Raw genomic sequence first — 15,310 nt, forward strand, 5'->3', positions numbered from 1 at the left:
TGTTTTGTCATAACAAACTGAAACAAAAGCTTTTTTTTTATTGCTCAAGATATTCAATGGCTTTTGTGTTCCTAGCGTCAGCAGAAACGTCAGAGGATTGTATCCAAGGAGCTAAATGTGCAAGACCTAGGGTCAAAGCAGCTGAATACACCAACCTCAGAAAACACAGACAATGAATTGCAAATGACACTCAAAACAAAACGGGGAAAAAAACCTTCACACAGAAAACTACAAAAGAACTCCACAGATACTGAATTGGCTTTCTGTACACACTGATCCTGCTTAACTGTGTGTGGTAACTAACCAAACCTTCTGAGACTAATAGTCATAAAATAGAGACTCGGGGGTGGGAGGAAAGATAATGGGATGGGGGAGAACTGTAAGAAAAAAGATTGCATCGCTCCTCTCTCTTTTTTTAATTTTATTTAAAGGGGATAACACACATCTGCTGCTATTTTCTGCTGTTTTGGTGGCTGACCACAACAGTTGAGCATCGAGCAAGTTAGTGTGTTATTATTTCTGCTGGAGAAGCCTCACTGAAGGTGCAGAGATTCAGGCGCACAGCATGAACAGGAGTGGTGTGCTATTTTTTCTACAGTAACTCAGCTTCCAAGGCACCATCAATACAAGCACACATACAGCACAAGTCTGAGTGCAGCTGTCTGAACTGATGCACTGCAGCTCAGACTCTTGATGGCACTCTGTTCTGATCACAGCCTGTATGACTGCAATGCTTTAATGCTAGCTTAGCTATGTAAGAAAGGAAGAACACAAACTTACCTTGAGTTAATTGCTCAACACTGCATATTTAGAAAATGGTTTGGTTTTCCTTTAATGATCAGCTGCCACGTTTGTAAAAAGAACAACTGACTGATCAGAAAATAATTCTGTTTCAATCATTTTCCTGGGAAGTCATTATTACATTGCCTCCTTTATTTAAAAAAGAAAGAAAGAGCCCCAAATCTAAACTGCTGCTGTGGGAAGTGAGCAAGCAACTCACAGCTCTTCAGTAATTTGCTCGCTGCATTTCTATAATGTCTTTCAAAAGACAAGTTACACTGACAACTGCTCAGCTACTGAGCAAAAGTCTCTTCTCTTTGCACTGTCTCTCTTTGTGAGAACACTTTCTTTATAAACTCTTTTTGTCTGGAAACCCATAGCGCAATGCAGCATAAAGAGCAAAGAAAACCTGACTGCCAACCCTCCCGTTATGTTGAAAACTTCAAAGTCATTATGATTTATTGAAAAAAAAGGAAAAAAAAAAAGCCCCCACTTTCTCCAAATGGAATTATTAAGATATGGATATTATTAAGATACAGTCTCCATTCAGCATAACTGTTTTTCTTTTTTCTTTTATTTTCTCCAACTTCTTAGAAGTAACTTTTCCTTACTTCATCTCAGCAAAGAAGTACTCTCTTCCCTTCCTAGCAAAACTTTAATGTTGAGCAAGAATTTCTCTGTTTTGTCACTTTCTCTACATTTTCCTCCAAAATATAATATAATAAATAATAAATATATGTTATATATAACACATATATATAAAACATAATATTCCAAAGTGGAGTACAAAAGCAATAATCTTACCCATTGCTTGTTTCCCCATGGCACACTGGTAAGTGTTTCGTGGGGACTGGTTGTGGTGAGGATATGGAATCAGACCAGCACAGACACCAAGCAGCGTGAAAGGCTCAATCTCCAAATGTGTCGTATCCCTTAAAAGAAAGGGTACCAATTACAGAAGGCTTGTGAACAGACATATAAATATCTGTTATTTAATTTAGTAGTATCTCATAACTCTTTAATTCAATTTTGCTTAGGAAAACATAAGCCAGAAAGACCTCAAAATAAAGATTCAATGTGGGATTTTTTTTTTCAGCTTTTTTTCCCCTCTCCCCCACCCCCCTCTAATTTTAAGTGTTTCCACATGAAATGAATTAAAGGAGAATGAAGTTTCATCAAGGAGAGAAAAAGCCTCTAGGTAACAACAACCTGAAGGTGCTCAGCAAGACAATAAAACATTGGCTTATACAGCAAGTCCCAAAATGCCTTAAGGAATGTCATCTCACGTAACAAGAGTGCTCTGCATCAAGTTACCATTTTAGAGATCTAAACATCTACAGGGAATGTGAAGGAAGGAGAAGCAAGACAGATTCAGGTATTAAATAAAACTCCAAAGAGTAGTTTTAGTTTTCCAGGGTTAGTTGGAAAGTGAACATCTGCTTCCAAACCAGATCCGGTACCACAGATGATATGCCATAATAAAATGCTATTTGAAAAGCTCTGCAAATATTTTATCAATTATATTGCTGAATGGCACAACTGATGAGGAATAAGAAGGCATGGACAAGGTGTACAAAGGCTGAGAAATGAGAAAGAAATCCATTCTACCTGGCATAAGCTTAAGAAATTCCACGCTCAATGAAGACAATTAAATCATAGTGTGCACAAGGATGTACATGGAGTGACTAATTGAGGATGGACTATACAATAAAGCTTGGCTGAAGCAGGCCTATCTTTTAAATCAACATAAGCAGCCAGGAAACATAGAATTTAAAACTAAAGATAATTAAAACTAAACCTGCCCAAGGCATATCTTTCATGGTTTCTAGAGCATTTCTACACAGCACGTAGGTATACACATTGCTTCTCCCACTCATCTAAATCCACTGCACTCAGCAAATCTTGTATTTAATATTTGACTTATCTGGAAAGTCTCTTGGAAATTTTTTTGAATTGAAAACATGAATTTGAGACCTTGCAAATGAAACAACTGGAAAAATATTTATGATAACGGCATTATAAAGATGGCAAAGCACCACAAGCTCAAGAAAGCTGAGGCACAACCTGGTAGTGTGTACTGATGAGAAAGACTAGCAGGAACTACAGAAACAAAACACAAACCACTGGAAAATTGAATCTGAAAGAACTGGAAACCCTAAGGAGCAAGCCTAGTGAAAGCATGTGACAGTCCCATGTACCTGCATAAATCACAGATCTGTTTCAGCAGCCTAAAAATCACCTGCTGGCCAGAGGGTAGGTGCTGTTTTTCTCACTTGATTAAAGGTATCAGTGTTCACTGAAGCCTGCCTTAAGAAAAGACAAATAGTAGAATACCAATTGCAGCCAAGGAATTGTAAAGCAGTCTCAAGAGCCAGCAGTTAACTTCAAGCACGGACTGCTCTCCCATTCTGTGCAACTTCACAGAACTACTGGCTTCTTAAACAATAAAACAAGAGGTTTAAGAATGTACTGACAAGGAAGTTACCAAATTTCTTGAAAGGGTACCAATACATGGATTTATATATAGATTTTCAGATGGGGTAAAATTCAACACAAATATTTTTCTACCAAGGTGAACCTCATTTCATCCACAGAAGATGCTAGATCCGAGGATGCCATTCATAACAGTCTGAAGCTTAGAAGAGTTCAATTTCTGCAAGTCAAAATGCCTCAGCCAGAAATCAAACTAAGAAAGGAAGGCAAACTTGTCAGCTTGAAAGTAAGAGTTACAAATGGGTAAGGAAGAAATTGAACACACTAAACAGAAAAAACCCTTAATTGGATTGGAAAAGCAAAGAGAAGATACCGTAACTAAAAGAAGCCTCTATTACAAAAGCAGGAATGTTAATGGGATACTTCACAATAGTGGATTGTATTGGTTGTATTATGAGAACAGGTTGTATCAACATGGTTGCACCATTTGAAATGCAAGATGATCAGCTGGGGGCAGGGGATATTCAAGATGTAGGGAATATTACTAAAAACAAGGAGCAACATGCCGATATGGTGCATGCTCAGGTACTTATCACCCTATTAATTACAAGGAATTATGCTAAACTCAAAGCAAGTTGACAGACAAGAATCTTCCAAACTTTTGGCAGCTATCCTGGAGCATTTCTTCACACTCCCCGTTGGAAGCTCACAGACTTCTCCTATTTCTGAATAATCAATAATTTCAGATGATATGCTCCCATTAACCATCCCAGCATAGAGTAACTTAAATTCTTCAGCTCTGATACTGTAAGGAGATTGTTTAGTTTTAGTACTGAAGACAGTTGTTGTTTGTACTCTTCTTCGCTCATGTATACAGAAGCCAGACAAGAGCATGCAAGAGTAATTTCTTAAAGTGATGAAGTCTTCCAAGGCTTGGGCATGAGCAATGCAACTCAATTAGCAGAGTTAATGTATTTCATCTGGCAAAGGGTACAGACAATTGAAGGTCTTATCCAGCTCCACTGAAATCAATGATGTATTTCTACTGGCATCCAGGAGCGCTTGACAAGGACAGAACAGTTAGAAAATACACTTTCTGCATAAACCTACTGATCAAATATATCACGGAAGTAACTAATATCCTCCTATGTGCAGCCTTAGTTGGCAGAATATTGTCAGAGCAACACTGAAGTAGAAAGATAGGAGAACTTAAACATTTTAAAGAAACGTTCCTTTAATGTGGGGTTTCAAATCACACTTAAAAACACTTAGAATGATACAGACATTTTATTGGGGCCTACTATACATCAAAAAGTCAAATGGAAGGTCTCATCCCAACACTTCAGGCATTTAATGTCACCTAGTTGTCTAGTATCCCTCATATATCAAGACACTTTTCCAAAGGACAGCCACGAAATCTTAAGATCATTATTTAATGAATGGAACAATTTCTCTTCTGGCTTCCTAATGTATAAAACAACTTAAGATGAGCAGATCAATAATTAAAAAAACGAAACCACCTCCAGAGAAATTAATGTCATACCTGTACGTATTCTGTATTATGGAAAATTAGAAGCTGGAATAGATTTCCCCAAAAAACCCAAAAGGTAAACCATTTTTTTAACTATCCCACAGATAATGTAGGATATCCGGAAACTGATACCTTCTATCTGGAGTTGTTTCAATCATTAGCAAGGGAGTGGCGTGCGTGTGTAAGAATAATAACATTATTAACATGCTTGTGTTTTGGAGAGTCACCCTATAAACTGTTTTTATGCACCACTGTTTAGTCTGCATGCATACTTACTTATTAATTGTATGTTCATACAGTGCTATGTTGCAGTCATTTTCTTCATTCACATCCAAATATTCAACAAGGCCTTCGTGCAAAAAGTCTTCAAAATTCCTGTAGTTAAATTAAAAAATTACATTGGAAGTACGGTCTTTTCTTATGCTTCTGCAAAAATGGAATTACAAAGTGCATATACTGAAAGTATGTAACGTAGAATATAATCTAGAGAATTCATCTGCATTAAGCCTCTGCATTCTAAGGACTCAAAGAAAACTGCACCTTTAAAAAATGAATCCTCTTATTTCGCTGCTTCATAAAGACTGACTGACCTGAACAACAAAGTAAAATATCCTGTATGTACTCATCATCACCACAACGTCAGGAAAGTGTAAGCATAACCTCACAAGGTTTTGTCTATGTTTTGCAAAAGCTTAATTTAAATGTGTGTGGTTTGGGGTTTTCTTTTGTGCAAATACAGTGTTCTTAAACATACACATTTAAATCTGACAGCAGTTTCATAACTTATTCTGAATGTGCCTGTCCTCGGGTGATCAGATTGATATTCTTTTGCAGTGTTTCGTTTTCAATCACTAGAAATATGGAAACCTCCTTGGGACTTCCACTTGAGGGAAGAAAGGGCTCTGAGATATATTTATTCTATGTAATCACCAAATTTCATACCACAAAAAAAAAGGGAAAACAACAAGATGACTACACTTCATTTGACTTCGAACAGAAAACCTCCAATACGCTGATTTATACACGCAACTTATATGTGTAAATGTATAGGAGTGCACACTTCTCTTAACAGATAACCAACACTGTGAAATGATGTACTGTCTGAATAATTTCCACACAGTATTTACAAAAAGATGCGAAGATTATGAATATAATCTGCTTGAAATGAGTACCTGTAACCCTGAGCCAGTTCTTCCATATGCTTGTTTGTTACTGCAGGTTTTTGCTTCTTTACAATTATATAGGGTCTACAAGTAAAAAGAAAACAAAGGATTAGAATAGCAAATATTTGGGTAACAGTTTGTACTTTCAGTGCACTGCAGCCATATCACCCATTTGATAAATTGATACAGCCAAATAAATATAATCAGTAGTTATTCAGACCTTGATTTGAAACACAGGTGTCCTGAACTGGCTCTTTGTCCTTTAAAGCAAAAAATTGTACCAGAAAAAAAAAAATCAGCTTTGAATTTTGACAAAGAAGCCACCTTTTTTCTCCTCTAAATCTTTACATTAACATTTTCTAACTATCACCCTCACATTTTGTCAATGGTTTTAAGAGATTTAAGCCTTTTTATCCCCAAAGCTAAGAACAGCATTAAGTTCTAAGTTTCTAAATTGTTAAGCTCTAAGTTTCAGGGACTCCATGCAAAAGAGAATGAACAGTTTGTGCTCAAATCCCAACATGCAGGAATGCATTTTGCTGATACAAAGTGCTGGCATTTACTACTGGTTGCATCACATGAATCCATAAATTTCAACCACACATGGGCTTCTGAAGGCTTCCTTACCGCAAGGAAACCCTGACACAAAGGATGGCATGTGAGAATGAAACATCAAGGGCTGTTGCTATTTGGACAAGTTGCTCTTATAAAGAGCAGCAAATAGCTACAAGATACTTGTGGAGTCCACTCTGAAATCTAAATAACTGTTTGAAGACTAAGGAGCACTTTTAAATGGTTAATAAGGGGATATGAACAATTGCAGGGTGGGGAGTGTCACAAAGCAATTTGGTTAAATCCTGGAAATACACACGATTTCACTTCTCACTCTTAATAAAAAAGAAAGAAACCCACATCAAATCAGAACTTTCTCTTTTTCAAACCTGGAGTAGTTTAACTGGTAATGTGATCTCTGTGCTAATGGATATGCCCGTACCACTGCACGTCTCAAGTGGGTGTGATTAGCTGATATTTACATGTACTACTTCTGGGCCTGTTCCATGTCTCAAACGGCATTCAGCATGCTCTCGATTTCAATTAACAAATAAGGTGGAATGCCAACTTCAGCTAAAATACATATGCATTTCTTACGTCATTTTGCTCCCAATCTCTTTTATTGATACACCTTGTTAATTAGCCAGCCAATTCCTTTCTGCTTGCCTTTGTGACATGACCGTTATCAAGGCACTCTCTGCGCAGTAAGGACTATAAGCACTCAAGACAGAGACCTTCCTTACAGTTTTAATGAATTCCCTGCCTAGTTAACAGTAAGCAGTGAACTAAACCAAAACTTTGAGAGAGACCTTCCTGCTACTACAGCAAATATGCATGAGGAAATTTTGCACCAGAAATAAGGGCTCTTGAAGGCAAAGGGCAGCCTCTCATTCTGCAGTGTGACATCATGCCCTCAAAGTGGCTGCTTGTTTCTTGCTTAAGTACTGTGATATCTTAACACAAGAAGAAACAATCCAAGGATACGGAACATCACCACAGTCGACAACCAAGTTGATTTCTCCTTCCTCCTTTTTTAAGAAGCTGGAAGCAATATTTTGCTCTAATTTCTTTTTAAAGATAAAACTAATTTATTTGGGCTTCTTTGGGGAAGTTGATTGACTATGTAATGTGTTTTGCTTATCTACCTGCTTTGAATGAGGCTTATTTAAGGAGAAAAGAAATGCTCAAATTCCACTGAATTTGAGAACAGTTTTTATGTTTAAATCTCTACTTCCTTCACCCAGAATACTTAAGTATACAGTGCACAGAACAGCGTTTACTAGATAATTCTGACAGGATGTTTACCTGCACAATCTCCCTCCATCAGAGGAAATGTAGACACATCTGTCAGAAAGATTTGTAGAGATGGAAACAAATTCATTGATATAACCTGCTCGACGCATTATCCGAAATGTGTTGACTAGTTTCTGATGATCGCGTATGACACCAAGGATGTTACCTATTCAGAAAGGGAACAACAAGTTCATGGTTGAAATGAGTTATAGGCACAGAGTTGACAGTGTATAGAAGTACGTCCCACTTCTTACAATTAATATGCATATTTAAAATACATATCTAAGTATTCTGATGCATGATGAACAAAGAAGACTAATTCATCTTTTTAAGAGTCATCTGACCAAATTTATCTTAACTCATAGAACACAACCTAGTACAGTGTCATATTAAACAGAGTCCTGTAACAAGGAGACACAGCTTGATAATAAAGGTAGGAATATGCACCTGAAAGATTTTCTGTCCTCTTACATCACACACTTAAATTCGAAGCAAATCAGACATCCACAAGGGTGCATTCTTTTAGAATTAAAACAAGAAACAAATACATTGATCAGTTTTGCCTCTTTTAGTACCAGATCGTCTACATTTTGGAACGTAAGTGATCTTGCTCCATACTACAAACAGAGCTTCTGAAGGAAGAATCCAATCCTTCTGCTCTGCACTTCCCTTTAGACCATAAAGCGAAACAGAAGGAGTGCATGTGGTTTCACTGAACCTTATCTTTAACATATTGCTAAAGGAAAGCAGAGCTAAGGAATGCAGTTCGGTCAAGTGTTTCTTTCATGTAACTGAGAAAAGGCAGAATTGAAGAGTAACCGCTGTTTAATTCGAAGGTAAATGGAGAACTTACTCATGGTGACAGACCTTAAATACTAGTCCCCAAAGTGGATGCTGTTGACAAAATCATAGTTGCAGTTTTTAACATGTCACTATTTTGAAATTTAATATTATAGTAACTGCTGATTAGAAATAGAGAAAGATCAGTTGCAAAAGGAACTTAAGCGTGCAGGAGCAGAGCACATGTGCCGAATCATTCTTCTAACAAAGGAAAGCAATGCAGCTTCTTTGAAGTCTCATTTTTTATAATCATTCACAAAGCAAACTGCTGCTTAAAAGGTAGTTTTAAAGAGAGCAGCATTGCTAAATATTGCAAACAACTAATACAGACTTTTTTGTTTTTTAACACAGTCAAGTAAATAGATATAAAAATATATGAAGACTGCAATAAAAAGAAATACGTTCTGTGAATGAAGCCCTGGATTTACAAAATTAAAAGTTATCAATTTAAGAGCATTACTCTTTTTAAAAAGTACCTTAAGAAGGTCAACTAATTGGTAAATGAATAGAAAACCAACCAAACAAAAAAATCTATAATGGATCGTACATATTTTTGTATGTACTCATGCAAGCATGTTTACAAACAGTACTGAAACTCAAAAGAGCTTCAGTTTCCCAGCTACACACATCTGTAGAGTTCTGAGGACAACTTCACACCCAATTAAATGCCATCATTTGACCTGCGTACTCTGCTTAACCCTATCAAAATATTTGCTGATTAAATTACAGGAGAAATTCACAGGGAATACAACATCCGTGTTTGGCCACACTCCAAATTTCACAGTGTTTCCAAAGAGTAAACTCACAAACGGCAACAGATCAGAGTCAGACTGCTGAAGAGTTACGTACCATTCAGGAAAACAAGGAACACGTTAGGATATGAAAGTTCTTCACCACAGAGCAAGTTCACATCTTCAACTCCAAGATTACTTGCTAGTTTAATGATTGGGCCATCTTCCATATCTGTAGTAATGTGAGTCATCAGGGCAAGGTTTTTAACCAAACCACAAGCCTAAAGTAATAAAAAACAATTTAATCTTTTATCTGTTCACGTTCATGTGTTCATGGAATCACAATGAGCTTAGAAAAGAACTCTAGATCATACAGTTCAAACATCCACCTACCACAATAACTTTCTCATTAACCATTTCCCTTAATAACACATCTAAATGTTTCTTGAACACCTCCAGGGATGGTGACTGCACCACCTCCCTGGGCAGCCTGTGCCACTGCAGCACCGCTCTTTCTGGGAAGAAATTGTTCCTAATGTCCAACCCGATCCTCCCCTGGTGTAACATAAGGCCATTCCCTTATGCTTCAAACCAAACAGTGCCACCGCTACTCAGGAGGACAGAAATACTAACAGCAACATACAAGAACCTTACCTCTCCTTCAGGAGTGTCTGATGGGCAGAGCATCCCCCACTGAGATGGCTGCAATGATCGAGGACCACTCACTTTCCTTGTCTTTTCAAACTGAGAAGAGATTCTAGTCATCATTCCCAGAGCAGATATATAAGACAAGCGGGACAATACTTGAGTCACACCTTGGCGGTCCATTTTGAATCTCTTCAGAGACCAATTTCCCTGTGGAACACAATGAACATTTAAAAAACAGTTATCAGAGTTTATCTGTCTCAATATTACATTCCTTTTTTCAAGATTTAGACTGAACAGGCTTAGGAGCTTTGCACAGCCAATACTGCTCATTTCATAGAATCCCAGAATGGCTTATGTTGGACAGGACCTTAAAGCTCATGCAGTCCAGCTACCCTGCAGTGGGCAGGGTTGCCACTCCCCAGATCGGGTTGCCCAGGACCCATGCAAACCTGGGTATTTAAATAATACAGCTTTCTAACTACCCATCTGTATATAAGCTACTGGTTATGACACACTTACTAACTGAAGTTGAAGCAGAAGAATTGCTCTTTCAGATGATTTTGCTATCACATCTTCAAGTACATAAAGACTGATGGTCACACAGGTGCACACAGGTATATCAATGTTCAAATTTAACAAAATTAAAATCTTTTCTGACCTTTTTGAGTGTGTCAACAAAAGGAGTTTCTTTTTGTGTGTGTGAAATATACTTTTCCAGCAGGTCCTGTTTCAGTTCTGACTTCTTTTGTAATTTATTTTGGTAAGGAACACAGATGTTTATACTGAAGCAATCTGATATCAAAGTCATGTGTGCTTTCTCAAAATCTTTGGGTATTAGAATACAAAGGAAAAAGACTCACTCATGTGTCCTATCTTCAAAGAAGGGTGGGAGGTTTTAGGTCTATCCACACCTCTCTAGTGGGTTTACAGCAACTAGAAAGCACAAGATTCATGCATATACCAATAACTTCATGCTTCATGACTGTCAAGGCCAGTGTTACTTGTGGTTTCAACCTGAACAGAGGAGTTCAGGGAAATGTTCTAGGAAACAATTATGTCTAAAGGGCAAGTAGATATAATAATCTCTACCAATATCTAGCGTTTTACTGCAACTTAAGCTTAATGTTTCAGCAGGCTATTAAATTTAGATACTACATATCTCGATTTCAAGACTGCTACTTCATATATAGAGAGTTCCTGGTACCTGAGTCAGTAGATACAGCACATTTTTGTCCCAGATATTACTATTTGCCCCAGTCACAACTCTAGTAGTCAGTCCAAAGGCAATAAAGAGCTTGAATGTTTTCCTTAGAACTGCCACCTGCTAATCCATGTAACCTTCTGACAACCTCATGTCACCACAGTTAACAAAAAACTTAAAGAGTTTGCTTGCTATACTGCACTGAAATCTTTTTGTTTGGTTTCTTTATTTATACATTAACAGCATAATCCCATCTTTTGATTAACAGCAAGAAGCCACTATCCATCCCAATGATTCTGTTATTTGCCTACACTGCAGAGGCTGTTAAGTAGTCATGAGAACCTCCCTTTTCCCCTTGTTGCAGAAAGGGGGAAGACATAATACCTAACAGCAAAAGACCTTCCTACTTGTTCAGCCTTCCCACTCACTCACCATTTCACTGTTGAAAGATTGGGAGTTAACAGAATATGAATAAAAAATACTATAAATCAGTATACAACTATTATATCATCATATAATAATATTGTATATTGAGTAATAAATATTATTATTATATTATTAAGTATGAGTATTCATTCTCATGCTAGAAATTATTGTAACCTGAACTACCATGTAGTTTTACTGCACTGTCCAAATGACTGTGAAATCTCAGCGACAGAAGAGAAACAGGAGGTAAAACACTGAAGAAATAATGTGGAAAAAATTATTTATGCTTTCGAAGTATCAAAGCAACTCCTTCAAAGCTGTCTAAAACAACCCATACAGGTCAGGGATGCTGCAAGACAGAGGACTTCCTACTGAAATCTCCTGTGAAATCAAAGTTCCTTCTTCAATGACACTGGATGATTTTGTGGACTCTGAAATGTCTGTTAGGTCTGTACTATTTCTGCACACCTACTCTCCTCTAATATTTCTGCGATGCACAGACTAAGTACCACTGAACACCAGTGTACAGTGGATTCAGCAGTGTTATGAATTCTTCTGCATGCCACTGGCGTAATTACGAGTCTGTTGAGTTATTTTGTGCTCTATGGGACTATCACTGAAGCATTCTGGTGAGATTGGAGATTGTTGTTTCCAAGAACGATGTTTATGGTATTTGCTTAATCTCTTGAATAGTATGCACTGGGCATTGTTCCTGAGAAATGATTTTCAATGCTTAAGAGCAGATGGTGTTTAACTGCTTATGTGACAGTAACAAAAAAAAAAGAGTCCTAAGATAGTGGAAGAAGGAAGACTTTACAATATGCGCTGAATAGTTTGCAGATTTATCTCTGTCAGTCCAAATGGAAAAACTGGCACCAGCTAGAAGAAAGCACAAGCATTTAGAGAAACAAATCTGTCAATTGTTTTGGGTACGTGCACTGTAGGGATTTAACTACGTTTGGGGCACTCATAAAATTAAATAGTGATAAGCTTTAAACACTGGGATTTGTAAGTAACAGACTGTAGGTTGTTTCAAATGCAATTTGTGGAGTTAATTTTATTTACAAGAAATGAAGAAAAACTTCAGTCTCGTACTGGGCAGAAAAGCCCTCTCAAGAGTTCCGAGGATTAAGAACCAAGTTGCACACTGTCTACTGGCAACTAAAATACTTTCTCTAATCCAGTTTCTTCAAAATTCATGTATTTCAAAGTCACTTACAAGCTACTAGCTAGATTTCAGGGATTATCTCACAAATTGTTCCTGCAGATACACGAGGTAAGAGACAAAGTTTGCAATTACATTTTGTTCTTGTCCACTGGCATGAAGATATCCACTCTAGAAGGTAGATATGGGCAAAAATCTAGCTAAGACAAATAAATAGACTTGATTCCAACCTTTTTACAGTAGTATCTTGTCTATCAGTTTTCCCAGTTAAATAGTTTAGTATCATTATCACAGACATAACAAAAAAACATACTCCCAGCTACAGATTGGCTCACACTAAATTTACTTTTACTAGCTACAATGTAATTAATTAATGTAATTAAACTAATGTAATTAAAAAAGCATCTCCCTTCAAAGAGCTCTTTTTTAGCAATTGTATTTCCTTCACATGTTTTCGTTTCCTGTCATTTTTCAACCATATTTTGGACATACAATACAGCCTCAACTTAACTAAGTAATAAAAAAAACCAACACCCATGAACCACATAATAAAGCAGAACACATAAGACAGTGAGTTAGATATACAATCTATTTTAAATTTGTCTGTTTCTACCTTCCCATCACAAATATTTCAAGCACCACTTCTAAATAAATGGCAAAATAGAAACTGATTTGATGAACAATGATTTTTCAGTGAATTCTAAAAGCCCCGTCCATCACAGACCTTTACAATTTTAGATAGATTTGACCAAAAACAACAGAGCTATCAGAACAAACTTTACACTGTTTTGGCGCTCAGTAGAGTGGAAAAATGTTGCATACTAGAATTAAACCAAAAGTACTTACTGTGGAAATGGCATTGACCATGCCATTGGTGATCTGGTCTTGACGCATGTGCTTCACCACATCAAACTGAGCTGCACGTTGCTTGGGGATTACCTGGTCAGCAATCTTTTTCAGCTCAGAGTTAAATTTTTTGAACAAATCTTCAAACAGAAGAGAAAGAAGCTGGAAATAGAAAACTACAGGATTAAGGTCTGAGAAAGTGGAAGAACACAGGTGTTCAATATTTCTGCCCTTATACTTCTGGTCAGTTGAAATACAGTGTTTGTTTCTTACATGGTATTATTCTCACAAAGATTTTTTGCATTATTTAAGTGAAACATTTGACAAACTATCACGAAACAGAAAGCAAAGTAAGAAGAGTCTAAGCCTACCCATCTTTGTTTGTTTTGCATTGACCTTCACAATATCTTTGCACATCTGCCTATCAGCAGTCACAAAAAAAAAAACAACCCAACAAAACAAACAGCAATACATCTCTTAAGAAGCATTGCAATTTAAACCAATTTCTTCTTGCATATGTATACTAATAACTTATCATATTTGAAGTCTCTATAAAAGGAAAACACTTCTAAGGTTTGTAGTCTGACTTTTTTTTGTTCTCAACTTTGTGTTTAGGTTTCCCAAGCTTTCTTTCTGGGCACTAACAGCTTTCCAAAATACTTAAAATGTATCATGCAACGCGGTTCTATGCGTTCACAATGATTAACAAGCAGTGCAAATTCTAAAGCCTGGCAATCCTACCCTGGGACTTAATTTTATAGCAGCTAGAAATGTCAGAAGGACTAAAACACAGCAGCTATCAAATGCCAGAAATGGTAGTTTCCAGTGTCCCAGGTGTTGTAAGGCAGAACAAGCTTGATATTCAGCCATCACAAGCCAAGATGTCTCAGTGTCAGTTGTACGATTTAATTCTTGTATGTGAAGAATTAAAACTGAATTATAACAGTCTCCATTTAAGACAGACTTAACACCTTCTCTTCTGGAAACAAAGAATGCAAACTACTCTTTATTTTATCAGTGGGGTGGGCCATCAGATTTCACTTGCTTTTCTCCACCTACATGTCACAACCGGACAGATCAAAGCGCTACATAAATGACACTGCAAAGCAGCTACCTAAATTATAAAGTACCTTTTTCACTAGCATCACATGCATTTGGGTATAAAAAAAAAATCTAATAGAAACTCACACAGATATATGACTTGGCAATACAAGACTCTCACTGGCTTTCACAAAGATCAGGAGTGGCCTAAGACAGTCTACCTTAAAGACGTAAGGAGTGCTTACCGTTCAGTCATTAAATTGTAAAATCTTATACGAAACAGTGATATCATACACTGCATGTTAATTCCTGAGAATAACAGAACCCTACTTCTACTCAGGAGAGAGGCTCTGTAATAAAAACTTTTTTGGGACCTGACCTTGATATAAGGTACAGGGGACCCTCTTCCTTCCTGATCCTTGTAGTACGATTTTACAATACAACATCCCGTCGCTACCGTTGATAGAAATCCAGTCACCTCTGACTCACTGCAGTGCCATGGCTTTTTTTTACAGCCATAATCAACCAGAAAGGAAAAGATCTTCCATGAAGTACTGTATTAGGAGGGACAACCCACTGGCATCTCCAAAAGTCGGATTATGAGGGATGCATTTCAAATGGAGGGAAAAGGGAGGTGCACAGTTTTAGGATGTCTGAAAG

The 15,310-nt window shown here is 37.1% G+C and overlaps 1 protein-coding gene across 1 annotated transcript in view; it reads right to left on the reverse strand.

Annotated features, from left to right (window-relative positions):
- Nucleotides 1-15,310, reverse strand: part of POLR3B (RNA polymerase III subunit B) — a 60,396-nt gene that overhangs the window by 25,768 nt on the left and 19,318 nt on the right. The window contains exons 13-19 of the mRNA XM_072331900.1: nt 13,610-13,771; nt 9,978-10,178; nt 9,442-9,604; nt 7,765-7,918; nt 5,917-5,991; nt 5,021-5,119; nt 1,585-1,712 (exon numbers count right to left, since the gene is read on the reverse strand). Coding sequence (XP_072188001.1) covers nt 1,585-1,712; nt 5,021-5,119; nt 5,917-5,991; nt 7,765-7,918; nt 9,442-9,604; nt 9,978-10,178; nt 13,610-13,771 — 982 coding nt within the window. The remainder of the gene's footprint in view (nt 1-1,584; nt 1,713-5,020; nt 5,120-5,916; nt 5,992-7,764; nt 7,919-9,441; nt 9,605-9,977; nt 10,179-13,609; nt 13,772-15,310) is intronic.

This window comes from Excalfactoria chinensis, chromosome 1, assembly GCF_039878825.1.
Source record: "Excalfactoria chinensis isolate bCotChi1 chromosome 1, bCotChi1.hap2, whole genome shotgun sequence".
Lineage (NCBI taxonomy): Eukaryota > Metazoa > Chordata > Aves > Galliformes > Phasianidae > Excalfactoria > Excalfactoria chinensis.